The sequence below is a fragment of the Chelonoidis abingdonii genome, chromosome 2 (genome assembly GCF_003597395.2).
Source record: "Chelonoidis abingdonii isolate Lonesome George chromosome 2, CheloAbing_2.0, whole genome shotgun sequence".
Lineage (NCBI taxonomy): Eukaryota > Metazoa > Chordata > Testudines > Testudinidae > Chelonoidis > Chelonoidis abingdonii.
The window spans coordinates 49,538,618-49,564,406 of record NC_133770.1 but is presented as its reverse complement, the minus strand read 5'-3'; the positions used below and the strand labels follow the sequence as shown (position 1 = coordinate 49,564,406).

General features: G+C 40.7%; 1 protein-coding gene and 1 pseudogene across 1 annotated transcript; both read left to right on the top strand.

Annotated features, from left to right (window-relative positions):
* Positions 1-7,128: 7,128 nt before the first annotated feature.
* Positions 7,129-22,168, top strand: SAMD9L (sterile alpha motif domain containing 9 like). Its single transcript, XM_032785382.2, has 3 exons — positions 7,129-7,323; positions 12,373-12,451; positions 17,318-22,168. Exons 2-3 carry the CDS (start codon positions 12,438-12,440, stop codon positions 22,134-22,136), a joined length of 4,833 nt encoding a protein of 1,610 aa, XP_032641273.1. The 5' UTR covers positions 7,129-7,323; positions 12,373-12,437; the 3' UTR covers positions 22,137-22,168.
* Positions 22,169-23,614: 1,446 nt separating this feature from the next.
* On the top strand, positions 23,615-24,730 carry LOC116827653 (receptor-type tyrosine-protein phosphatase gamma pseudogene; annotated as a pseudogene).
* The last annotated feature ends 1,059 nt before the right edge of the window (positions 24,731-25,789 follow it).

Genomic DNA, 25,789 nt, shown 5'->3' with positions numbered 1-25,789 from the left:
CTGGGTATGGTAGTAGAACCACACAGCAGTCAAGGCAGCTCTGACCTGCTAGAATCCTGGACTTCTCCAGCCCAGGACACTAACTGAGATGAGGAGCTGGGCGGGAGAAAAACAGCCAAGCACATTTGTCCACCTACCACAGCCACAAGAGAACTGAGGTCTGGAACACTGTTAAAACACTTGGTGTGGGGAGTCTAACATAGAGAAGTTGTTGTGGGTCAGATAGATGCTGAGGCAAACAACAGTGGTAGTCCGTGCCCGGCGTGCTTAGCGCCAATAAACACACCAGGGGAGAAGCAAGCAGAGTTTATTTGAGACTCAAAGTGTGCTGGAGACTTGACATGCCTCAAATCCAGCACCCTAAAACAAGCAGTCTTTTCTTTATATTCCATGAGAACTTTTCTCGCTGACAAGCAAGCCCCCGTTTCCCCTCGCCTCTTCTCGCTGCAGCATTCTTTTCTCAACACTTCTTTCTTTCCCCCATCTCCCTTCCCCCTGTAGCATTTACATAAGCCCGCTGGTGCATTAAGTAAACTTGCCGCGGCAGCCTCGTTAGTAAGTTTTCTCTTCTGCAAATTCTCTTGTCCTTCGCTTAAGGTGCAAAGGCCTCATTATTTCTGCTTTAAGACCAAATAAAAAAAAAAAAAACTGTTAGTGGCCCCAAACCTGGAAAAAATAAAACCGGCCCCTGTTCTAACAGGACCCCCTCCCCCCACCTTTCCACCCTTTTGTGTTTTATTGGCCTAACAAGGTAATTAAGTTTAACATGGATGACTCTTGCTCATGAGAGGCCTAAGGGAAAACTCCATATTCTTATAGCCTTTACCTTTTAAAATTACTTAGAATAATGCTTAGTGACACTTAGTGGCCTCAACAAAGTGGTTGACTTATTAAGTGCTGATTTTCCCACTTTCATTTTGTTGTCTTCCCCCTCCCACCCACCTCAAAAAAATTCTTTTTGTTGTAATGTCTGCACTCAATGCTGGTGAGTGGGGAAGAATTGCTCACTGGGGTGCCCAGGGTGGTGTATACAGTTTCCCTACTTTCTGTGTGGGAGCTCAAACTGGTGTTAAGCCCAGCCCTCTTTGTTGTCAAGGTTACATTTTTAAGATGTTTAGAAACATACCAACCCTTATTACTTACTTTGGCTGCATGCCTAGAATAGGTTGAGACAAAAAACAAACAAAAAACTCTTCCCCTTCTTTGTGCCACTTGCACATTTAAATCTGTGCATTTACACAAACCATGAAAATTCTATGCACAAGTGATCCATCTTGCTTACTTGGAAAATTATTAGTCTTTGCAACCTTTTTAACCAAGCATACTGCTTTTCTTTTTAAAAGACCAGTGGTTTTTGGAATACTTGCATTTACAAGCCATTTGCAACACCCAAAGGCAGTAAAAAAAGAAAAAAAAGACAGACAATTTTAGTTCATGGCAGAACTTGCCCACCAGCTTCACCACCAGATTTTGTGAGCACAACATGGCCACTGTGGCAATTTAGCCCATCAAGGGGATCTAACTTGCAACATCCGCACTGTGCTGTCTCCCATGCACAAAACAGCAACAACTTCCCATTATCAAAACAACAAAAAACACACTGCAAAAACAAAATAATCACAATCAAACAACCACAAAGCTTTTTTGCAACAACTAGTTCAGGTGGTTTGATACTTGATTTACAGTTAATGGAGAAGCAGCCCAGAATTAAGCAGGTATTTTGTTAACAAGGGGATAACCCATGATGTTATTTTACTTAAAGTCTGCTATGAAAACTTAACCTTTACACTAAGCCATCAAATTAATTGGCAATCACAGAAACTACAAATTTCAAAGTAAACAAAAGAATAAGAAAAAGAAAACAGAGCATTTGTGAAAGTTTTAAAAACATTAATGGCTATAAAACAAAATCATTAAACCGTCTAATTTTTTAAATAAGAGAGCTACAGCTTGCCTAACACAAACATGCTTAACATATTTAAGGATTTTAAAACAACTGTTAAAAAGCTGCTTACAATCAAAGTTTCCAGGTTTTTATATAAATGCAAAGTACTTCACTTAGGAAGGAAAAATCAAATGCACATTTACAAAATGGAGAATAACTGATTACGCGGTAGTACTGCTGAAAAGACTGCGTGTGTTATAGTGGATCACAAACTGCATATGAGTCAACAATGTGATGCAGTTGCAAAAAAGATGAATATTCTCAGGAGTGTTGTATGTAAGACAAGGGAGGTAATTGTGCCACTCTACTCCACACCGAGTAATCCAAGATAGTCAAAATGAGACATACCAAAGGCAATTCTTTCTTCAGAGATTCCAATATGAAAAAGTTTCTAGCAATAAAAAGAGGGGAAAAAAACACACACAAATTCATGCAAACCCACTCACACTGGTGCAAGGATCTTCTTGCTTGCAGTAATCTGACTCAGGCAGTTGTTGGCCAACCCCAGCATAGCAAACCCCTTCTCCCAAGGAATTTAAATTGACCACATAAAGCCTTCCTGGCCTCCCAGACTCGTAAAACATAGATCCTGATCACCTGAGGTTATTAAAAGTCCCATGCCTCTCTAGAGTATAGGTAATTGTGTCTTTTCCAATTTTGATTTAAGTATCTGAGGTACCTTGCACTGTTGTTCAGACCTGCGGGGTTCCTGCCATCAGGAAGTGGCAGGTCCACTTGTTCTGGTCGCTCCATATCCAGGGACTCAACCATCTCACCCTGCTGTGATTATTGCCTGTCTGAGACCTTCTCGGACAACCCAGTGCCCCTTATTTCTCTCCCTTTGGGATCTGGAGAATGTGTCACCTATTCCTCTATAGCATGTGTCCATCTGCAGTAATAATGTCGTATGACCACAAGCCCTTGAGACACTCCTGTTGTTTGTGACCATTGTTTCCTGTCAAAAAGATACATGGCATCGTTTTCAAGAAGTGGTGACAGCTCTCTGGACCCTGAATCTTTTCTTTTGTCTTAATGGTCTCTTTATACATCGGCAAGTCCCCAGTAACTTTGACGTCATTTTCTAAACAGTGTAGGCATTCTTGTTCTCAGTTTTCTGTTAAACAAAATGTCATCAGGTGACAAGCCAGGCTTTATTGGTGCCATTCTGTAATTTAACAGTGCTAAATATGGATCAGAGCCTGTCTCCATGGCATTTTTCAGCAGGTGTTTTATTGTTTTCACACCATTTTCCTCCAACCCTTTGGATCGGGGATGGGAACTAGCGGTTACATGTTTAAAGCTGTACTTCACTGCAAACTGCTTAAACTCATGCCCACTAAATTGTGGCCCAATGCCAGTCATCACTATGTCAGGTATACCATATCTAGCAACCACCTGTTTAGCTGTAGTATCTTCTAATAAGGATATCTCAGGGAAGTGAGAATAATAGTCTAGGACAAGTGCATAGTCTTTTCCAGACAACATAAGTCTATGGGCTTGTCTTCACTGTAGCGAGAGATTTTGCTTCAGTTGTTCCAATTATCTTAAATTGGAGGTTTGCACAAAAACTTTGAGAAAGGGTTTAAAAATCAGAAAAATTATAATTCTCTTAAGTGGACAATTAAAGAGTGGTTGTAGTGTCAGGACCCTTTGGAATGCCTAGAACAGTAATTAGTTTTAAGAATAAGGCTTTAATTAAATAGAAATTAATGGTAGTTTAAATTAGGAAATCCAGTAATGGCAGATATAAGGTAAGATAATGGAAGGTTCCATTTCCTTTGGAAGATTCCATTTCTAAGGAACATAGGGGTCCATTATCTATGATGTAATAATTTCACTTCCTGTGATGCAATGGTAAATTCCATATCCTGTGGGGACTGACTCAGCAAAATCCCATAGGGCTGATACATTGCAGGAGGAGGAGCTACTAGTCACTCGGTACACATGACTGGGTGTGGTTTGGCACAAAGCCAACAAAAGGCTGGAAGCTGAGCCTGGGTGACCAAATCGTATATTAGGGTGACAGTCAGTAGGCTAAACTCTGTGATGGGAAGAGAGAAGCTAAAAGCTACAAGCAATTTGGCAGTGGGTACGCCGAAGGCATGGGACTGGTGGACCTCCCGCAGGCATGCCACCAAATCTGTGTTACCAGCGGACCTCCTGCAGGCACACCACTGAATCCGCGTTACCAACGGACCTCCCGCAGGTGCGCCACCAAAAGCCGCCTGACTGCCGTGCTTGGGGCGGCAAAATACATAGAGCCGCCCCTGAGTTTGGGACTACAATGAGGTAATGCTCATGCTTTTTAAAGACACCATAATAAAGGCCCATCTTAAATGTATACCTCAAATTAACAAACACAGTAAAAGAACTATAAAAGAGCCACCATGGCTTAACAAGCATGTAAAAGAAGCAGTGAGAGGTAAAAAGACTTCCTTTAAAAAGTGGAAGTCATATCCTAGTGAGGTAAATAGAAAGGAGCATAAACACTGCCAAATTAAGTGTAAAAATGTAATAAGAAAAGCCAAAGAGGAGTTTGAAGAACACTAGCCAAAACTCAAAAGGTAATAAAATGTTTTTAAGTCATCAGAAGCAGAAGCCTACTAAACAACCAGTGGGCCCTTCGAGTGATTCGAGATACATAAAGGACGCTTAAAGACAATAAAGCCATTGTGGAGAAACAAAGATTCTTTCCTTCAGTCCTACAGCTGAGAATTTAGGAGATTCCAACATGACTGGCTTTGTAGGTACAAATCTAGGAACGGTCAAAGAATTGAAGTGCACTAGAGAATTTTTGGAATTAATTGATAAACTTACATAATCACCGGACTGAATGCATCACCAAGTTCGAAAGAACTCAAATTTGAAGTTGCCGAATATAACTGGGTTTGTACTTCCTTTAAATGGCCTTGTAATCAATGACTGGAAGATAGCTAATTAACGCCAAGTATTTACGATCTAAGATATCCGCATTACGACGTAAGTCTCATGTCGTACGGGCAAATTAGTCAAAAACAATAGTAAAAATAAAATGTCAAGCACAAATAGAACATAATTGTTGGGCAAAGTCCAACATTTTCTGTAAAGGGAAATGTGTCTGTACTAATCTATAAGTTCTTTGAAGGGATCAAGCAAACATATGGACAAGGGATCCATGTACATAGTGTAACTAAATTTCCAGAAAGCCTTGACAAGGTCCCTCACCAAAGCTCTTAGTAAATTAAGTTGTTATAGATAAGAGAAGTCCTTCATGATTGAGATGTTAAGACGACAGGGAACAAAGGAGGAATTAATGTAAATGCTCAAATGGAGAGGGTAACAGTGGACTCCCAAGGCAGTCCTAAGACCAATCCTATTCAACTAATTCATAAATGATCTGAGAAAGGGGTAAAAAGTGAGGTCAAAGTTCAGATGAATATTAAACTGCCAAGAAAGTTAAGAATCAAAAGCCAAACTGTAAACTTAGAAAGAATTCACAAAACTAAGTGACTGCTAAGAAAATCAAATGGAAAAATTAAGTGGATAAATGTAAAGTAAGCACATTGCGAAAAAATAACCCCAACTATACATACAATAAATGAGCTAATTAGCTACAACAAATCAGCGAAAGAGATCTTGGAGTAATTGTGTATATTTCTCTGAAAAGATGTCCACGCAGGTGCAGAAGCGTCCAAAAACAAACAGATGTTAGAATCATTAAAAAGGGAAGGATAGGAATAGAGAATGGAAATATTATTGCCCTATATATCCATGTTACGCCAAACAGTTTGAATTACTGAGTACAGATGTGGTTTACCCATCTAAAAAAGATTACTTGCATTAGAAGAGTTCAGAAAAGGCACTAAAGATAGGGGTTGGACCGGGTTCATATGAGGAGAAATAAAGAGGCTAGACTTTTCAGCTTGAAAGAGAGGACTAAGGGGGGATCTGTTAGAGGTATATAAAGTCATGAGTGAGAGATCACTTGATCATTACCTGTTAGGTTCACTTCCTCTGGGGCACCTGGCATTGGCCACTGTCAGTAGACAGGATACTGGGCTAGATGAACCTTTGGTCTGACCCAGTGTGGCCATTCTTAAGTTCTTATGACTCTAAAGGGTTGGAGGCAAAGCCAAGAGAGAAGAAAGGACATGATAAAAGGGAGAGACGTTTGCCATGCTTTTCCTCTCTCTTCCACCTACATCTACAGACATCACCACCCAGCGACTGCCCTTCAGCCAGGCTCTCCCCTTTGATCAGCGCTACAATCAGCCAGCCTGTTATAAGAAGCATCTAAGTTTGTAAGGGCACTGAAAGTGTTAAGAGCAGCTTAGAATGTGTTTTGGTTTTATTTCACTTGACCAAAGCTGACATGTTATGCTTTGACTTATAATCACTTAAAATCTTTAATAGTTAATAAATGTGTTTGTTTATTTTACCTGAAGCAGTGTGATTGGTTTGAAGAGTGTCAGAGGCTCCCCTTGGGATAACAAGCCTGGTACATATCAATTTCTTTGTTAAATTGATGAACTCATATAAGCTTGCAGCATCCAGCGGGCATAACTGGACATTGCAAGACAGAGGGTCCTAGGGTTGTGTCTGGGACCGGAGATATTGGCTAGTGTCATTCAGTTGCAAGTAACTGGAAGCAGCTTACATGCCAGAGGCTGTGCATGAACAACCCAGAAGTCGAGGTTCTCACACCAGAGCAGGGTAAGACGGTCTCCCAGGGTCCAGGATTGGAGTAACCTCGCAGATCGCTGGTCCAGATTACACCAGAGGGGAACATCATATGTGTTTTAGGTGTTTGGGTTTTTTAAGCATCATCACTTTCTTATACTGGGGTGATTGTCCACATTCTCCCCAAATTGTCATGAATCTGTCTCAGCAGACCTTCAGCACTACACAGGGAGAGCAAGCATGTAGCTCCAATTGCCTCCATGACAGCGGGCACTGTGGGGTGTGTTAGTCTAGCAGCACCAGGGCTCTAATCTGCAGACGAGTCCTGACTGTTTCATCCTCTCTCAGAAAGAAATATTTTGAGACAAAATCAGGCTTTGTGATCAGAAAGTCACTGAGATTCAGAGACAGTAGTTATTTACTTGTTTGCTTTGTTTTGTATTTTAAGGGAAGATGTACCAGTAGCCTCTAGAAGAGTGAATGCTAACTCCTGTCATGTGATTGGGTGACGCAAATAAATAACAGGAAATAAAGTTTTAGTTTCTTGCCAGTTTTCCTGTGTGCCAGACCTTTACTGCAACAAGAAAATATTGTATTTGAAATAACTTCATCTTGTAGCTGATTAGAAAAAACAACCATTTAACTATTCCACAAGTTTTCCGACCAGAATAAACACATTTCTCCAGCTACTATATGAAGGAAGTTGAATGACAATCTTGGTAAGTGCATTATCAGTTATTAGCTCTAAGGGGCAAAGAAGATGCATATAACTTAAAATATATTTTATGCAACCCTAAATCAGCTAATGGCTTGGTTTGAATTTGCTCCTTTTTGGTGAAACTATTTTGTCAAAATATTAGACAGAAGCTATAATGAGATAAAAGATGATATTCTAATAAACCTTTTTCCTGCTGAAAGAGCTATTAGTAGTAGCTGCAGATGTGATTATAATGAAATCATTCAGTGGAAGTTCCTAACTGAAAGATACTATGCTACAGTAATGAGGTAGCAAACTCGCTATTACAAAAACAGGAGATTTTTACTTTCAACAAGAAATTACTCACACTCCAGCATTATTTTTAGCTTAATTTCCTCTAATGCTGATTAGTAAAATGAAACTGAACAGCATTACAGGAACCCTAGAAAACGAAACTTAAACCATCCAGCTTCAGACATTTCTTTCATTACATATTTTCCAAATAATGGAACGTACAGTATCAGTTTTTAAATAATTATATTTAAGTGGGCATAAGCTGCACTTGTATTGCAAAGGTGAATTCAGGTTAGTGACATGATAACATTCAAATTACTTTCTTGAAATGTATTGGGAGCAACACTTTATTTCAGAAGGTGAAGGAAATAAACAGTGCGACAGCCATTTCAGACTTGATTCTAACAGGGAGGAATTGGTTACAAATCTGATGTTTGAAGGCAGTTTGAGCTAAATGGATCCTGAAATGATAGATTCATGATTCTAAGGAAAGGAAGGAGAAAGAACAGCAGAATAAGGACACAGCAGACTTTTAACAAACTCACAGTACAGGTAGGTAAGGTCCAAGAGAAGAAAATCTAAGGGGAAAAGGAGTTCAGGAGTTTTCAAGGAGACAATATTAAAGGCAAAACAGCAAAGTATCCCAATGAAAAGGAAAGATGGGAAAATTAGTAAGAGGCCAGTTCCGTGAGCACCTGTGCGGTGCTAAATAGGCTGCAGCATTGTAAGGGGTTGCAAGCAGTTTGGAGAACAGCATTAGAATTCGAAAGGATCTTGACAAATTGGAGAACTAGTCTGAAATCAGCAAGATGAAATTAAATAAAGACAAGTGGAAAGCGCTTCACTTAGGAAGGAAAAATCAAATATATAACTAACAAAATAGTGCATAACTGGCTAGGCAGTAGTACTGCTGAAAAGGATCAAGGTGGGTTATAGCGGATCACAAATTGAATACAAGTCAACAATGTGATGTAGTTTCAGAAAAGGCTAATATTCTGTGGTGTATTAACAGGAGTGGCATATGCAGGGCCAGTGCAAGGATATTTTGCACCCTAGGCGAAACTTCCACCTTGCGCCCCCCTCCCCCTCTTCTCCCCCCAGGGCATCGCTTATTATAAACTTTCAAAAGTGAATACTGCATAATGTGTCATTGTTTATTAGAATTAATACAGAGAGGGAGGATTTGGCCTATGAAACAATAACTTTATTAAGATGCGGCCTGTGAAAAAGTTTGAGAAACCTTGACTTAAATTTCTTTGGTGACATGGTGTAATATTCAGTATTGCCAACCTCAAACATTCAGAACTCATGAGTTGGGCCCCCACAAAATGACTCGATATCTGACCTATCAGTCCTCATCCTCAAAGGAAACCTGCAAAACACTTTTCAAAAGATGAGCCTAGGAGCTTGAATTCAAAACCATGCTAGACATGAAAAATCATGATCTTCATAAAGATACTGTATTTATGGTTAATTACAACAACCTGCAACCCACTAATCTCCCCTTTTGTCCTGGGATTACAAGGGAGTTAATGGGCCACTTCACCTTGAATGGTCCCCTTGAGTATGTGCTAACTACTTGTGCTAAACTGTCTGTTAGATCTAGTGTTTAGCTGTGATGCTGTTAGTACCTTTTCAGACCTGAAGAACTCTGTGTAGCTCGAAAACTTGCCCCGTCACTAACAGAAGTTGGTCCAATAAAAGATATCACCTCATCCTCTTTGTCTCTTTTAAATAATGTGACAGCACAAGGGATTGTATAAAAATCACGTGTCCCTGTAGCTAAACCCCATCACCCTGGTCCTTTTCAAGCATTCATAGTAATAAGTTCAATAACAGATTTGCAGACCTTTGATATCTCTACTTAAAAATGACCTGACAACTTTCCAACAACTGATGAAAAGTGCTTTTTTGAAATGTTCTTTATAAAATAGGCCCCTCCCATATGATTTCATATTGTAAAGTTTGTCTTTAAGTTTAAACTAACATTTACTGAAAGTTCTCTTTCTATTTGACATTGACTCCACTTATGCTTAATATGTGTTTCTTACTTTACTGATCAATTCCTTATCTGGGAAGCGTGAAACCAACTGTCTTGGCATGATTTTCCTAGTTTTGTGGCTGCTTTATAATCAGTTGAATTACTTTTTAAAATGTTAGGTACATTAATTTCTTTGTATGCTGTGGCCTTCTGAACAGTTTAAAGAGCAGGATACATCATTGCAACTGGAATTGTTTTTTTGATTTAAACACTGCAAATAAATAAAGTTGGGGCATATTTCTGAAAGTTAGGTTGATGCAAATATCAAGTATTTAATCTTGTAACTTTTTAAATAGGTTGTTTTCTCATATAAATCCCAGATTAATCCATACAGGGAAATACAACTAGAAAGTCCGGGGGGGGGAGGTTGAGCAGGGAGGCTTGGACCGTGCAACATGTGGGGAAGGGGACCCCGAGAGGCTGCAATTTACAACTCACAGGTTCAGGTCGGTGCCACGAAGGTTTCCTGCCAAGCCAGCCAAATGGCGATGGTCAGGAACATTTCCTGGGAACCCCACTCTGCCTGGTGGCCACGGTCCACAGCAGCATCCCTCCTAGTCCTGCATCGCCTCTCGCTGCCACTCCCAGGGCAGGAGCCAACGCCGGGCTCCGGCGATCTGTGGGGGACAGAGGCGGTGGGCGGCATCCGAGCATGCAGCCACCTCCTCTCCGGCCCCTACTTTCCTGGCTCCCTGAACCATGGGGCCTGCAGCAACTTCCCGCCCCCCCAGCTCCGGCTGCTGCTGCGCTGGGGAAGCACCTGGCCGGGGGCACACAGGCTGGAGAGCAGCAGGAGTTGGGAAAGTTGGAGCCCGGGGAGGAGGCGGTGCGTGCTTGGATGCCACCCGCCGCCTCTGTTCCCCGCAGATCGCCGGAGCCCTCCAGCAGGGGCAGTGGCAGTGGCAGCAGCTCACATGCCTGGGAGCCGCAGAACCCAAGCACGGTGAGGGGGAACCGGGGGGTGCCTGGCTGGGCTGCAGCCCAGTGCCCCCCCGAGGGGCTCCTGCAGTGGATGAATGTGGGCGGCAGCCCCCATGCACCTCCCCAGTTCCCCCCTCACCGCACTTGGGCTCTGTGGCTCCCAGGAGCAGGCTCAGGACCGTGCACCCAGGTGGTGGCAGGGCCACCCAGAGGATTCAGGGGGCCTGGGGTCTTCGGCGGTGGGGGGGGGGGTAAGAAGCTCTGGAGGCCCGGGCCCCCAAGAGTTTTCCAGGGCCCCCGGAGCGAGTGAAGGACCTCGCTCCAGGGGCCCAAAAAAACTCTCGTGGGGGCCTGAGGCAAATTGCCCCACTTACCCCCCCCCCCAGCGGCCCTGGGTGACGGCGGCAGCTCACATGCCCAGAAGTCGCAGAACCTGAGCACGGCGAGAGGGGAGCTGGGAGGGGGCGAATGGGGGCTGCCGCCTGCATGCATCTGCTGCAGCCTGCAGGAGCCGGGGGGGGGAGGGGTGCCAGGTAGCTCCCTGCTAGTGGTGCTGCCGCCTTTGCAGGGCTGCTGCCCACCCTGCGCCGCACCAGCTCCTCCATGGCTGGGGCTTGCTGCTTTTTGGCGCCCCCAACCACTTGGCGCCCTAAACGACCGCCTAGTTTGCCTAGTGGTTGCACTGACCCTGGTCATATGTAAGACCTTGGAGGTAAATGTCGTACTTGGCACTGTTGAGGTCTCAGCTGGAGTACTGTGACCAGTTCTAGGCACCACTTTAAGAAAGATGCGGACAAACTGAAGAGAGTCCAGAGGAGAGCAAGAAAAATGATAAAAGGTTTAGAAAACCTGACCTATGAGGAAAGGTTAAAAGAAATTGGAAATGTTGAGTAAAGAAGATTGAGGGGAGCCCTGATAAGAGTCTTCAAATATGTTAAGGGCTGTTATAACGAGACTGGTGATCAATTGTTCTCATTGTCCACCAAAGATAGCACAAGAAGTAATTGGCTTAATCCACAGAAAGGGAGATTTAGGTTAGATATTAGGAAACGCTATCTAACTACAGGGATACTTAGGCACTGGAATAGGCTTCCAAGGGAGGATGTGGACTCCTCATAACTGGAGGTTTTTAAGAACATGTTAGACAAACACCTGTCAGGGGTAATCTAGGTATATTTGGTCCTGCCTCAGTTCAGGTGGCTAAACTAGATGATCTCTCGAGGTCCCTTCCACCCCTACATTTCTCTGATTTATCTTGTTAGGCTGAAAATAGTCTCCCTGCCACTGTGTGTTTTTCCATTTGAATGTCCTTTACAAGAATTTCATTTTTATGTCTGCGATGATAAAAACTCCATAATAAAGCAACTTGAATCCTGAGGAGTGAAAAAAAAAAGCAAACTTGTTTTTAGAGAATGCTATTTATAACATAAGTGCTACACTTTCAGTATTGTTAATAATCAGTTATATAGCATCATAGGTTTACAAGATACTTTACTAACATAGGGGTTGATTTTGTCCCTTCACCTCATGTAATGTGAAAAGAGTGGACCCAGGTCAGATGGATCTGTGCAAAGGATAAGAGATGCAGAAGCAATGGCTCCATGGCATACTTGCTATCTGTCCCCAAGCCCATAAAACCTGGACTGGAGCCAAAAGAGTGGCTTCATTCTGTTGCATGCCATGCACTTCTCCAGCCCTTGAAGCAGTAAGTCCCAGAATCCTGCCTGTACTTGTAACTATACAGCAGTGGAGATAGGCAGCCTGAGAAAATATGCTGCTAAGGAAGCTTAGATAATCTCTTGTTCCTTTTTTCAGCATGCAGGAATTCTCTTCACTGAAAAAGACTAAGAAGAAAACTCTTCATACAGAAGAATTCCATTATGGGGAAAAAAAGGTACATTAAGATGACTGGTGCCACTGATTCAAAAGCAGTAGCTGCAAATGATTCGATCAGGGAATAATAATTTAGTACAAATAGCCCAAGATTCCCCTGAACTCAGTGAAGCAGAGAGGGTAATGTGGAAATTCAGTTTGGTCACAGAGCAAGGCACACTGGAAAGCTGTAGAAAGTTTAAAATGTGTTTGAATTAGCTGATTGTTTGCCTCCTTCTCCCACTAGTGATCTATGCCTTTTTCCAGTTTCTTCTATCTTCCCAGCATTAACTTCTGCTCTAGTGCTGCCACTTTCTCCTCTGTCATGCCTTTTCATATTGGAATTAACTGGAGCCGATCCCAACCCAAATCTCAGCTCCAGTAGATTCAGATCCAAACTTTACAAGTTAGGCCTCATTTCCAAAAATAACAGACAAAATATTGAAGAAAAATGTAAGACAAATTCTCTTTTCTCCTGTTTTCTCTACAGTAGCCAGTCGAAAGTACAAGCCATCCGGTCTATAATTGACATAACTATACAAAATGGTCATGAGAGTTTGATTCATATGCTCATCTCTCCCTATCTGACAGAGGGCAATATGCCATAGACAAAGCAGTTTCATCTCCAGATAAAGCAGAATGTGCAGAAACTTACAAATTTTGATATTGAAATTTGGATCCTAGTTTGATATAATAGCACTTGGTAGCATCAATTAAAGAATAAAGCAAGAAATATCAACATCGAAATCTGTAGTCTTTGTTGGCTGAGAATTATGGTCACATGTCATAGGACTGATGGCTGAATGTGGAATAGCAGCCACTGTGCCTTAGTTTCCCTTCTATTTTTCATCCTATTCCAGCTGTAAGAGTGGCCTGACACTCTGGCCAGACACATTCAAGAGTTTAATTTTCCAGGGCCACAAGTCCACCAAAAATATATAGATAACTAAATCTTCAGCCCTAGTCGAGCTCAGCTGGCCACCTTCTCCTTTGCAGGCAAGGTTCAGCTATAATGAAATGTCCTCACATTGGTCCACAGATTCCTGTGCTTCATTTCACTCCACCACACAGTCTAGGGCTGGCATAGTTATCCACCTTCCCAAGGGTTCAGGCAGGCCATCATTCCTCAGCAGTGTTTCATTAGCAAAGAGTCATGCTGAATGCAGGTTAAGTGGAAATCTATGAAATCCTGTGCACTGCTCTGTCCATACAGTTGTGTTGCTTCCTGACCAGTTCTTCATATTGCCTGTTTCCCTCAATAACAGTCCCTCCAGGAAGCCTGGGCCCGATGACTCCAATTTTACTGATCATGCTGCATCTTCCATACTTTACAGACATTTTAATATAAACATTAAAAACAAATGATTGACACCCAGATCCTCCTCACCCTGTATCCCTTTGTCCAGAGGTTGCCAGAACATAGCCAAGTTGGAGTCTTGCCTTTACCACAGATTCAGCTGATTGCATAGTCTTTAAGATACTTGGGTCTGCTCAACAGGTGACCACACTGGGAGTGACCTCTCTTTGTCTCCCTATCACCTGTCTCCAGGTCTAGCAAACTCTTGCTCTGTGGAGTCTTCTCCCTTCTTGTGATATTGGCCTCCAAATGCTTCTCTGTCTCTGCATCCTGTGATGATCTCTCTAGCTCTGTATGCCTTGTATAGGTGTGGTGTTTGCTGGTTCATAAGTGTCTACTATTCCTCTGGATCTCTTGTCCCTCTTGCATGTCCCTCTTGCATAGTCATTGTGTCACTGCACTCCTCATGACTCCTTTAGTCCCCTCTTTCCAGTGTCTCTCTAATGGCTGGATCCTCACAGGAGTGATGGTCTCCACCTGACCATATGGGTTCTGATACTGCAGCCAGGTGTGGCTAGAATGTGGACAGATAATTTATCATTCCTATGAAGTGTTGTATCCCTTTCACATCCACTGAAGCTGCATGTCTCTGACTGCCTTGATCTTGCTGGGAATCTGTTTTCAGTTACTTTGATGTGAGCAGATGTCCAATGTATGTCACCAAATATTGAGTTGCAATTTTTCTGGGCTGAGTTTTACATTCTTGTACCTGCATTGCTGTAAAAATATTTGTAGTTTTCTGTTATGATCTTGTTCATCTTCTGTATCATTGCTCTTTTCCCCTACAATGTGGATATCATCTGCAATTATTTTCACCCCAGGCAGTTCTTCAAGCGCTTGGATGAGTCTTCTGTGGAACACCTCTGCTATTTTGTTTAGGCCGATATGCATGCATAGCCCTCTGTAGCAGCCAAAGGGTGTTGCAAAGGTTATCAGCTTGCTGGACTCTTTATCCAGGTTTATGTGCCAAAACCCTTTCTTCACATTACAGACCATAAAGATTCTGGCTTTGGAGAGTTCTGGCAAGATGTCATCAATTGTGGGCATTGGATAGTGGCATCTTTTCAATGCCTGATTCAGTGGCTTGGGTTCTATACAGATGCCTAATTTTCCTGATGGCTTCTTTACCACCAGCATGCTGTTTACCCAAGCTATACTGGTCTCTACATGTGACCATGTTATCTGGTCTCTACATGTGAAACATGATACCCCTGCTCTGCAGACTTTCTAGTTCCTTGTATACTGGAATTAATAATGCCATTGTAATTTTCCTTTGTGGTAAGCACACAGGTTCCACATGGACCTTCTGACTCCAGTTCTACTGATCAGGATACAAGCAGCTCCTGGTCTTCCCTCAAGCTCACCTCAGGAACAGACTGTCTGCTTCCTGCCTTTCCAGCCTCTTTGGCCTTCTATCATGCCCCTTCCCAAAGATAGGGAACTTATTACAGCAGGGATCTCAAACTCAAATCATCACGAGGGCCACATGGAGGACTAGTACATTGGTCTGAGGGTCACATCACTGAAACCTTTTCATACAACGATACAAAAGTATAGTAAAAAATGAAGAGTAATATAGCATGCTATTAAAAGTCAATGTCATAACTTTTTTAAAACTGTAATGCGAAGAGGGGTTTTAATAAAATATAAACACCTGTAAGTATTCCTTATGTGGTCAGTAACCTGAAAAATACCTAAAGCATTGGTGTCCAACCTGTACCCCTCAAAGCTCTAAATTTTGTCCCTATGGGGTGACTGTGTTAAGAAGAAAATTTGTATTTAATTGTGAATTGAATTATGCTCATCCCTCAAAACTGCAGTCTGTGGTTTCTAAACTGAAGTGTTTGAATCAGCCGAGTCACTACACTAAGGAGATAGGAGGTGCTACCTTTCCAAATGCAGCCCACCTTCCTCCACAATCCCAGGAGATGTTCTGCTGGGAGCTGTCCCCTCCCTATTGCAGCTCCCTGTTACAGCTATATCTGTCATAATGAGGTCCAAAATAGTTACTTCGTGTGGGGTGCTGCACATTTTGCATAAGAAAATTATCATCTGTAATATTTAGAAATTCTAATGTTGTTTTGCCACTGGCTCTAACGAGACCTCCATCATGTATCCCAAATTGAAGTTCCTCCTGATAACACAATTTTTTTCTTTCCACAAATTACAGACAGCAACTTAAGGAACTAGTCACCCTGTTCTCTATTTTGAAGCAATGGTCTGTAACAAAGACTAGGAAGCATGATTCATATGCATTCAGGATCCTGATGTTCTGATTTATCAATGACTCTAAAGCAGATAATGGTGTCGATAATGTAGAGTACCACCCCCAGCCTCTTTGAGTCACGCTATCCTTCCAAAACAAGTTGTAACCAGTGATTTTAACATTCCAGTCAACCAGATCAACCCACCTGGCTTCAGTAATGCCAATTATAATAAATTTCTTCTCATCAGTGAGAAGTTTCAAATTCCTCTTGTGTAGGAGGAGAGTATAGCTTTGAATGCTCTATTGACTATTTTGCTGCTGGGTTGTGGAAGCCCAAGGAAGAGCAGGTGATAGGAGTTAAACTGGCTCTTACTGTGCCTAGAAGAGTGCCTAGCAAAGGATGACTCTTCTCCCTCACACAGCCAACCAGGGCAACCCAGGAAAAGGAAGAGAATCTGAGACCCAACTATCAGTTATAATTACTTGATTCTCTGACCTAGGGCTGACCTGACCTGCACCAGCTGGCTCTGGTCCTCAAGGGATTACAGAGCACAGCACATCTCAGCCATTTCTCCTCACCATCTGACAAGTCCTTCCCCACTCTGAAACACATCCTGCACCTGCACCTGTGGCGAGACTATAACAGGAAATAACGATATTGACTCTATACCTATTGGAGGATTCCCCAGCAGGGGACTTATGAGTGTTTTGTGCTCCTTTTGCACTGTCTGCATGGTGCAAAAGGAGTGGAACAGAGCAGAATATTTGCCTCAGACTATTGATTGTGGGCTCTTATTTGGCCTTCAGGAAGAAGAGGTAGGACACCACTGAACTAAGCACTGGGAGAGGAGTACAGGACTCCCCAAACCACCTCACCAAAGGTTTCCCTGCTGAGACTACAGACATAGTACCAATTCGATACAATTGTAACAATGGATGTTGTGGTATGAATATCTGTTGACCAACAAAGGGACCAAAGCTTCCAACTCATTTGATATAGGCCACCAAATGGCTATCATAGACTCACAAATTTTGTTCATTACTGACCTTAATTTAATTTAAACAAGGGACTGCAAAGTGAAATATCTTTATTCTTTTTGCAATAATACTAAAGCTAATCTGTTTGACATATGTGGTGCCTTAAACTCTATATAAACGAGTGAGGCATTACTATTATCTTCTCCATGTAAACTAAGTGTTGCTTTATATTATATTTCAGACACCGTTAATGAAGGAATTTGATGGTAGATGATTTTAAAGAGCTTTTAAAAACTAATATACTGTAATAGATAACAGTTTTGGATATCTTGTCTTTTTCTTTCAAGGGCTAAAGTTAAAAACTGTGAGAAGAGTGAACAACCAAATCTGCCTCCAAATATTGATGACTGGACAAAAGAACAAGTAAAAAAATGGGTAACTGAAGAACTTAAGATTGATCAGAAATATGGTGAAATCTTGTTTAGCCAAGATGTGACAGGTTCAGCCTTGAAGCTGTTTACTAAAGAACATCTTACAGCTATAGGCATAACGTATGGCCCAGCTCTTCAAATTCTGAATGCACTGAAATGTAAATTGCTAGTTGAAAGCACAGCTCAGACAGTTATACAAGAAGGTAGAGAAAATACTTTTGATGAAAAATATTTAATGGAGAAGGAAGATGGAGGAAGTGCAAAGCAAGACGAAAAGAATAAAGGAAAATCAAAGTCAGCAGATGCCAGTGAGTCACAAGAACTTAGAGTATCTGAATGCACAGAGTCTGTGCTCACAGATAGAACAGAAAACAAGTTAGGTGAAGCAAAAGATAAATCAAAGAAATTACTGGAAAATCATCAACATCTAACCAGACAAAACTGTTTGCCATATCCTTTTGATGAGTTTCATGATAGTCGTCGTTATATACAGCACTATATTCTTAATGTCCCTGAAACAGGGCCATTGAATCTCATTGAGCCAGCACATGAGTTCAAACTGTTCACAAACACAGAGAATGCAACAGAAGAGGATATTAAGCTGAAATTTAGTAATGAAACCTTTAGATTTGCTGATGCATGTATGAATTCCCGCACCAATGGTACTATTCATTTTGGAATAAGCAACAAGCCACATGGGGAAATTATAGGAGTGAAACTAAGCAGTAAAGAGGAATTTATTGACTATTTTAATGAAAAAATTGAAAAGTACTTTGATCGAAGTTTTGTCTGTGTTGCAAAAGCCTGCATTAGGGAACCCAGATTTGTGGAAGTATTATTGCAAAATAACACTCCATCAAATACATTTGTCATTGAAGTAGATGTAGTTCCAAACCACTCTATATGTGAAACTAAATTTTTCCATATAAATAATTACAATTTTAAGACTAAAACTTGGGAACAATCTTTATTTATACGGGATGGACCCAGCTCTAAAAACATTCTTAATAATCCAAAAGAACTCCAGTCATTTAAGTCCAAGATTACATTTGCAGTAGATCGTCGAAAAGCAGCAGAGGAAGAACACAGAGAAAAACGAAAGAAGAAAGAGAATGAGGGTCGAAAGCTGATTAGCCTACTCACAGGTAGCAAGGACTTGCTGGATAATTCCTATTATGACTGGTATATATTAGTAACAAACAAGTGCCATCCATCTCAAACACAGCACTTAGACTTTTTGCAGGAAGTAAAATGGTTTGCTGTACTGGAGTTTGATTCTCAGTCAGAAAATATTGGGGTGGCCAAAAAATACAGAGAAAAACGAGGTGCAAACCTTCATTTTCCAAATCAGTATCAAATGAAAGGGAAATCATTTTCTGAAATAATTGAAGATCTGAATCTCTATCACCAGCCCAGCTGGATTTTCTGCAATGGCAGATCAGACCTTAATGATGAAAAATATCAACCTTTAGATCCCAGTTTGTGGCAAAAACAGAGGGCTGCTGAAGTCAGGAAATTGATTTCATTTCTTTCACACCCAGATGTACTGCAAAGAGGAAAGTTTCTAGTAGTGTTTCTTTTGCTCTCCGAAGTAGAAGATCCAGGGGATCCCCTTATTGAAACATTCTGCACATTTTACCAAGATCTGGAAGGGCTTGAAGACATGCTCTGCATTTGTATTGGTGCACAAACATTCCAACTATGGAAAGATCTTCTGCAAGCTAGATTCATTAGTCCAGATGAACTTACTAAGAGATGTGTTGCTAATTTAAACCTTCCAACAGTGAACGGCACTATCCTTAAATTGAAATCTGTGACACAGTCTTCTCAGAGGCTTTTACCATGTAATGGTTCTTCTACTATTCTTCTAAAGAAGGAAGAAGACTTCATGACAGCATTGGAAATACTTTGTGAAAATGAATGCAAAGACACAGATATAGAGAAGGATAAAGTTCAATTTTCTGAATTCAGAAAATCTCAAGAAGAGCATTTTTACCGGGGTGGCAAAGTAACATGGTGGAATTTTTATTTCTCTTCTGAAAACTATTCTTCCCCCTTTATCAAAAGGGACAGTTATGAAAAACTTGAAGAGTTGATTCAATCTTCATCTCATTCCTCTACACAAAAACCATCAAAAGTTATCAATCTTTATCACTCTCCAGGCTGTGGTGGAACTACCTTAGCTATGCATGTTCTCTGGGAGCTAAAGAAGAAATTCAGATGTGCTGTTCTGAAAAATAAAACTGTTGATTTTGCAGAAATCGGAACACAGCTGACAACTTTAATCACCTACGGCGCAACCAACCAAGAAGATTACTTGCCAGTATTACTTCTTGTAGATCATTTTGAAGAGCAAGAAAATGTCTACCTTCTGGAGCATGAAATTCAGTCAGCGATAGCAAGAAAATGCATTAGCTATGAAAACCCTCTAGTGATCATCATAAATTGTATGAGATCCCAGAATCCTGTGGAAAGCTCAAAGTGCAGTCAATCAGACAGCATTAATCTAAAATGTCAACTTTCTTTCAAAGAGCAACGGGCTTTTGAGAAGAAACTGGAAGATATTAAACAGCAGCATCAGCATCCTGAAGATTTCTATTCATTTATGATTATGAAAGAGCAATTTAATCCAGAATATATAAAAAATGTGGTCAAGAACACACTGAAAGGTTTGGACATTTACAGCAAACAAGGACAACTTATTTCCTTCCTGGCAATATTAAACTCTTACGTTACAGAGTCCACTGTGTCAGTATCGCAATGTGAAGATTTCTTAGGAATAATTAGCAAATATTGGGGTAAAGAAAGTTTAGAAGACAAGATGGGAATTTGTTCTAATATTCTAATACAGAGTCAGGTGCAAGAATATGGAACATACAAAGGAGTGCGTATCATTCACCCACTGATCGCTAATTGCTGTCTGGAAGAATTTAACCTAACCTATAGGTTAACTAAAAGTGCAATAACATTGCAATTGTTAAAACAGAATTTATTTTATGATACTGGCTTAGGAAGAAAAAAACTTCTAGATGATGTGCAAAGTATGCTACTTACCAGACAACGTAAAGAACATGGAGATGACACAGACACCTTGTTTTCCCCATTAATTGAAAAAATTCAGAAGGAAGAAGGTAGTGCTGAAGTTGAAAGTGTGTTATGTGAAGGAGCCATTCGATTTAGCCAAAACCCGTTCATTTGCCAAGCCTTAGCAAGACACTACTACATTATAGACAAGAATTTTGTCTCTGCACTGGAGTGGGCCAAAAAAGCCAAAAAGAGAGCCCCTAACAATTCATATATATCAGATACTTTAGGCCAAGTCTTTAAAAGTCAGGTAAAAAATTGGGTGGATGAAAATGCAAAAAGGAAGGTCATAACTGCTGAAGACTTGAAACATTTGCTAGAGCTTGCTAAGTGTGCTTCAGAGGCTTTTAAAGAATCTCAGCAACAGAATGAAAGTACAGACAATGTAAAAGAAGCTTTGCAGCTCCAAAAGTCTAAAAGGAGGTATGATACTTATAATACAGCTGGTTATCTGGGGGAGATAGAAACTGGTCTGTACACTATAGATATTCTTGGGTGTACTCCTCTTTTCAACAAAAAAAATCCATTGTCCCAAGAAGATATGCTACAATATTTGTCAGGAAAGCATGCCATCCCAACTGCAACTAGTGACACTGAAAGTGAAGAATATAAATTTGCACTTGACCATTACCATCATTATTTATCTAATTTGCGCTCAAGTTTGAAAGAGGCATTTAACTTTTTTGAGAACTACTTTGTCCTTCTGAAAACAAAAAATATTGAGAAAGAAAGTGTGGAGTTCAAAATACGTAAGAAGGTTCGAGAATGTTTCAACAAATATGCAGAAATATTTTGCCACTTGGATCCTGAGATATCGGGGGACAATCCAATGAGCTCAAAACTCAGTTTGCCTCGGCAGGAGGATCACTGCAGGAGAAGTTTGGAGGCTTTGAAAGCAGACAGGTTTTCTGGGCTTTTGGAGTATCTCAACAGTCATGAAAAAGCTGAAAGCAAAGTGGAAGACATAGTGAATAAATATACATTTTTGATTGAAAAATGCACACCCGGACCCCTATGGAGGGAGAAGCAGAATTTCATTTTGGCAAACATTGTTCTCAGTTGTATTAAACCTAAATCCAGAAAGATATGTGCTCTTCATGAATTGAAAGCACAGCTTAGAAAAATCCTACAGCAAGTAGGTCTAGAGCATCGATTTTCAGAACCTTACTTCTTAGCCTCTTTACTGTTCTGGCCAGAGAATCAAAAAGAATTAGATCAGGATTCCAGACAAATGGAAAAGTATGTCATATCATTGAAGAAGTCTTTTAGAGGACAATACAAACAAATGTGTCGTTCCAAACAGCCTATTGCTCATTTCTATCTTGGGAGTAGTAGAGGTCTGAATAGGCTTGTTCACAAAGGAAAAATAGATCAGTTTTTCAGTGAACTTCAAGTACATGAATTGCATTCCCTGTGGCAGAAAGGATGCATATGGGAAGAAAAGGATGTCCAAAATCTATTGCTTCGTCTAGATGGCAAGGTCGAAAATGATCTTGTCTATGTGGACTATGGAATTGATGAAAAAATCAGTATACCAGTGCGACCTGCTTTCTTAGGCTGGCTCAGAAGTGGCAAAAGCATAGAAAGAGTGTCTTTCTATCTGGGATTTTCCATGGATGGTCCAATAGCATATGACATAAAAATGATTTAAGAGTTTGAATAATTAAAGTATTATATGCTCCACTTCTACATCCATGGAGCCTTTTACATACATTTTTTTTCAGCCTTAACCCTTCTTTATTCTCCGTAGTTTCAGAAGGCAGCATCTGGGTTTCTGTGCAATTCCCTCTTCTCTTCAGCCTCTTCATATTCAGTGCAGAGCTCTCTAACTCCTCTCCTGCTTTTCCAGATATGAGCACTGTGGTATGATATGCAGACATGCTAATGCAAAGCAAGATTCTTGAATGCCTGAGGTGAAGAAAGATATTATTCAGCTTGGAAAGAACTTTGCACACAAAATGACCCCAGCATGGTTTGGTTTTAAAATGCTATGATGGCTATAAAGCCCTATCACCTTCTGCTATATGCACTCCCTCCGATGCTCCCAGCTGTTTTGTTTATTTTTACTATTTTCCTAAAAACATTAGTTCACCAAGCTGATACTCCTATATACTTTGAACGTACACAGAACATTGATCAATTACGGTCTGATTCTCCATTGCCTTTAGATTATATAGTGATTTACCTTGTATGTTGTGGGTGTGAAATGCTACCAAATCAAATAGTAGCATTTTACACAAACTTTGCACAAGAGTAAATAACTATACAAGGTGTAAGGCAGGGGCGATCAGGCCTTCAGGTAGCTATGAAAATAACCTTTTGATCTACAGCAAAATAGATCTATAACAGCTATATTCTGACGTACTCATATTTTAGATAAACAATAATTGTAATATATTTACTGCAGGAGAAAGCAAGCATTCCTGTTCCTCTTCCCCTGAGCTATTTGGAAATAAAGATGGGCCTAGGGTACAAAGCAAAGATGCAAGTATTTTCTGTTTTGACTTACAAGGCACTGAACAAAAGAACATCCCTATTTCTGGCCCATTTTAAATTGATCTGAGTTAAAAATTTCAAAAGTCCCTAAGTCACATTTTCAAAAGGGACTTAGGCACTTAGGAGTTTGAAAACAGAACTTAAGCTCCTAAGTCACTTAAGAAATTTTACCCCTTGTCACATATGCTTCTAGGTCTACAGGTTTACCTCCTCTGGTGTTTTTTCCATATTAGGGGCATTTGTTTCTTTCCAGTTGTTTGTTCCTTTTTAACACTGATCCCTGTTGTCTTCCATGGGAGAAACAACTGAATGCATATGCAGGAAACTGCCATTTCATATCCTAGGGTTGTATTATAAATTTTCCACAAAGAAAAGTGCACTAGTCCGAAATATCAAAGCAGTATGTTATTTCAGTCTGAGGATTCTCCACAGTTATACTTCTACACTGTGTGAATATGATTATCAGACTTTAAATTTATTAAGTTAGTAAACATTTACATAAATTTTCTTTCAAAGTTACTTTAAAACTCTGGATGTGTCAGTAACATAGGATGTACCACAAATAAGGCCCAATCCAGCTATGGGATTTCAATATGACTAATCACCTGAGTAAAGTCTACTGAGTAAAGCTCAGTCCGCCATTTCACAGTCAGGAACACAAATATGAAAAAGAGTCAGAAGGAAACCCCAAAGGGCGACAGAATGAGAGAACGGTTATTCAGTATCACTATACACAATGGCCTGATATGGGAGTGCCAGAATATGCTCTGCCTGTGCTAACCTTTGTGAGGAGATCGTCAGCAGCCAGGACCCAGGAAATGGGACCCGTGCTTGTACACTGCAGTGCTGGTGTGGGCAGAACTGGTACCTACATTGTGATAGACAGCATGCTGCAGCAGATACAAGACAAAAGCACAGTTAATGTCCTGGGTTTCCTGAAACACATCAGGACACAGCGCAACTACCTCGTTCAGACAGACGAGCAGTACATTGCTGGAAGCCATCCTTGGGAAGGAGACTGAAGTATCTGCAAACCAGCTGCATAGTTATGTTAACAGCATTCTTATACCTGGAATAGGAGGAAAGACACGACTAGAGAAACAGTTCAAGCTGGTTACACAGTGTAATGCAAAATATGTGGAATGCTTCAGTGCTCAGAAAGACTGCAACAAAGAGAAGAACAGAAACTCATCAGTTGTGCCATCTGAACGTGCTAGGGTGGGTCTCGCACCACTGCCTGGAATGAAGGGGACTGATTACATTAATGCCTCTTATATCATGGGTTACTACAGGAGCAATGAGTTCATCATAACCCAGCATCCTCTTCCACATACAACTAAAGACTTTTGGCGAATGATCTGGGATCATAATGCACAGATCATTGTCATGCTGCCAGACAACCAGAGCTTGGCAGAAGATGAGTTTGTGTACTGGCCAAGTCGTGAGGAATCCATGAACTGTGAGGCCTTTACCGTGACCCTTATCAGCAAAGACAGACTGTGCCTCTCTAATGAAGAGCAAATTATCATCCATGACTTTATCCTTGAAGCTACCCAGGATGACTACGTTCTGGAAGTACGCCACTTTCAGTGTCCCAAATGGCCAAACCCAAATGCCCCCATAAGCAGTACCTTTGAACTTATCAATGTAATCAAGGAAGAGGCCTTAACAAGGGATGGCCCCACCATTGTTCATGATGAGTATGGAGCTGTGTCAGCCGGAACGCTGTGTGCCCTGACCACCCTTTCCCAACACTTCACCTGAGTAAAGCTACTGGACAACAACCAATACCTGATGCTTCAGAATTAGATGAAAAAACAAACCTATAGTACATCTAGCCAGTTGTACAAAATAGTACATGAAGGGAAATCCCTCCTGACCCCTTGCAGGCAATCAATTTGTGCCCTGAATCATGATGGGATTAATTAATTACCCATAGGTTTTATAGCTTTTATAACTTCAAAATTTTACTTTGACATACACTTCTGCAACATTACTCTGCAATAGTATAACCCTTTTTATTGGTTCAGTATTTGGAATGCTTATAAAATTATAAAACTTTTTAAAATTCAGTCAGATTGTTTCTCTTTAGCTTCCTATAGAAGTGAATATTACAATTTGATTGTATGCTGTTTAGAGTACTTCCTTTTACTCATTTTTTAATTTCATCCAGTGACCTCTTGTTCTTGTATTATGGGATAAAGTAAAAGGAAGGGTCTGATCAGTATTCACTGATTGATAATAGATTAAGTTAAACTTTGATAATAGCTTAGCATAATCTTTTCACCAAGATATCCAAAAAAGTATCCAAAAATCTGATATAGTTAACAAATGCCACATGCATAAGAAAACCTGGACATGTTTATGCATTAGTGAATAGTTTAAGAATGTTAAATGTTAAGGCCCAGATCCTGAAAGGTATATGGCACTGTACACCCATTGAAATCAATGGAAATTCAGTGTCTAAATACTGTTGAGGATCTGGGCTTAAGCAACTCTCTAGCTTACTGGCGCTTTTTTGGTATTTTGTTTGTTTAGGGGCTATTTATATTCCTCACCAGTTGACTTGCAGCTCTCTGGACATCATGTACTATGCAGATTAATCTTTGTTATATTTTATGTGGATTTGCCTGAAGTTTTCCTTGCGCATTCAGAAACATGATATTTAATTAAAAAGAGAAGTTCAGGATTTTGGAATCCACCCTGTTATTTTTGAATGTCATTAATGTGTGTACTTGGCGCTATACCTTTGACTGTGTGTATTGCTAAGGTCAGTATTTAAGTGGTTGATGAATATGTGCAAGTGTT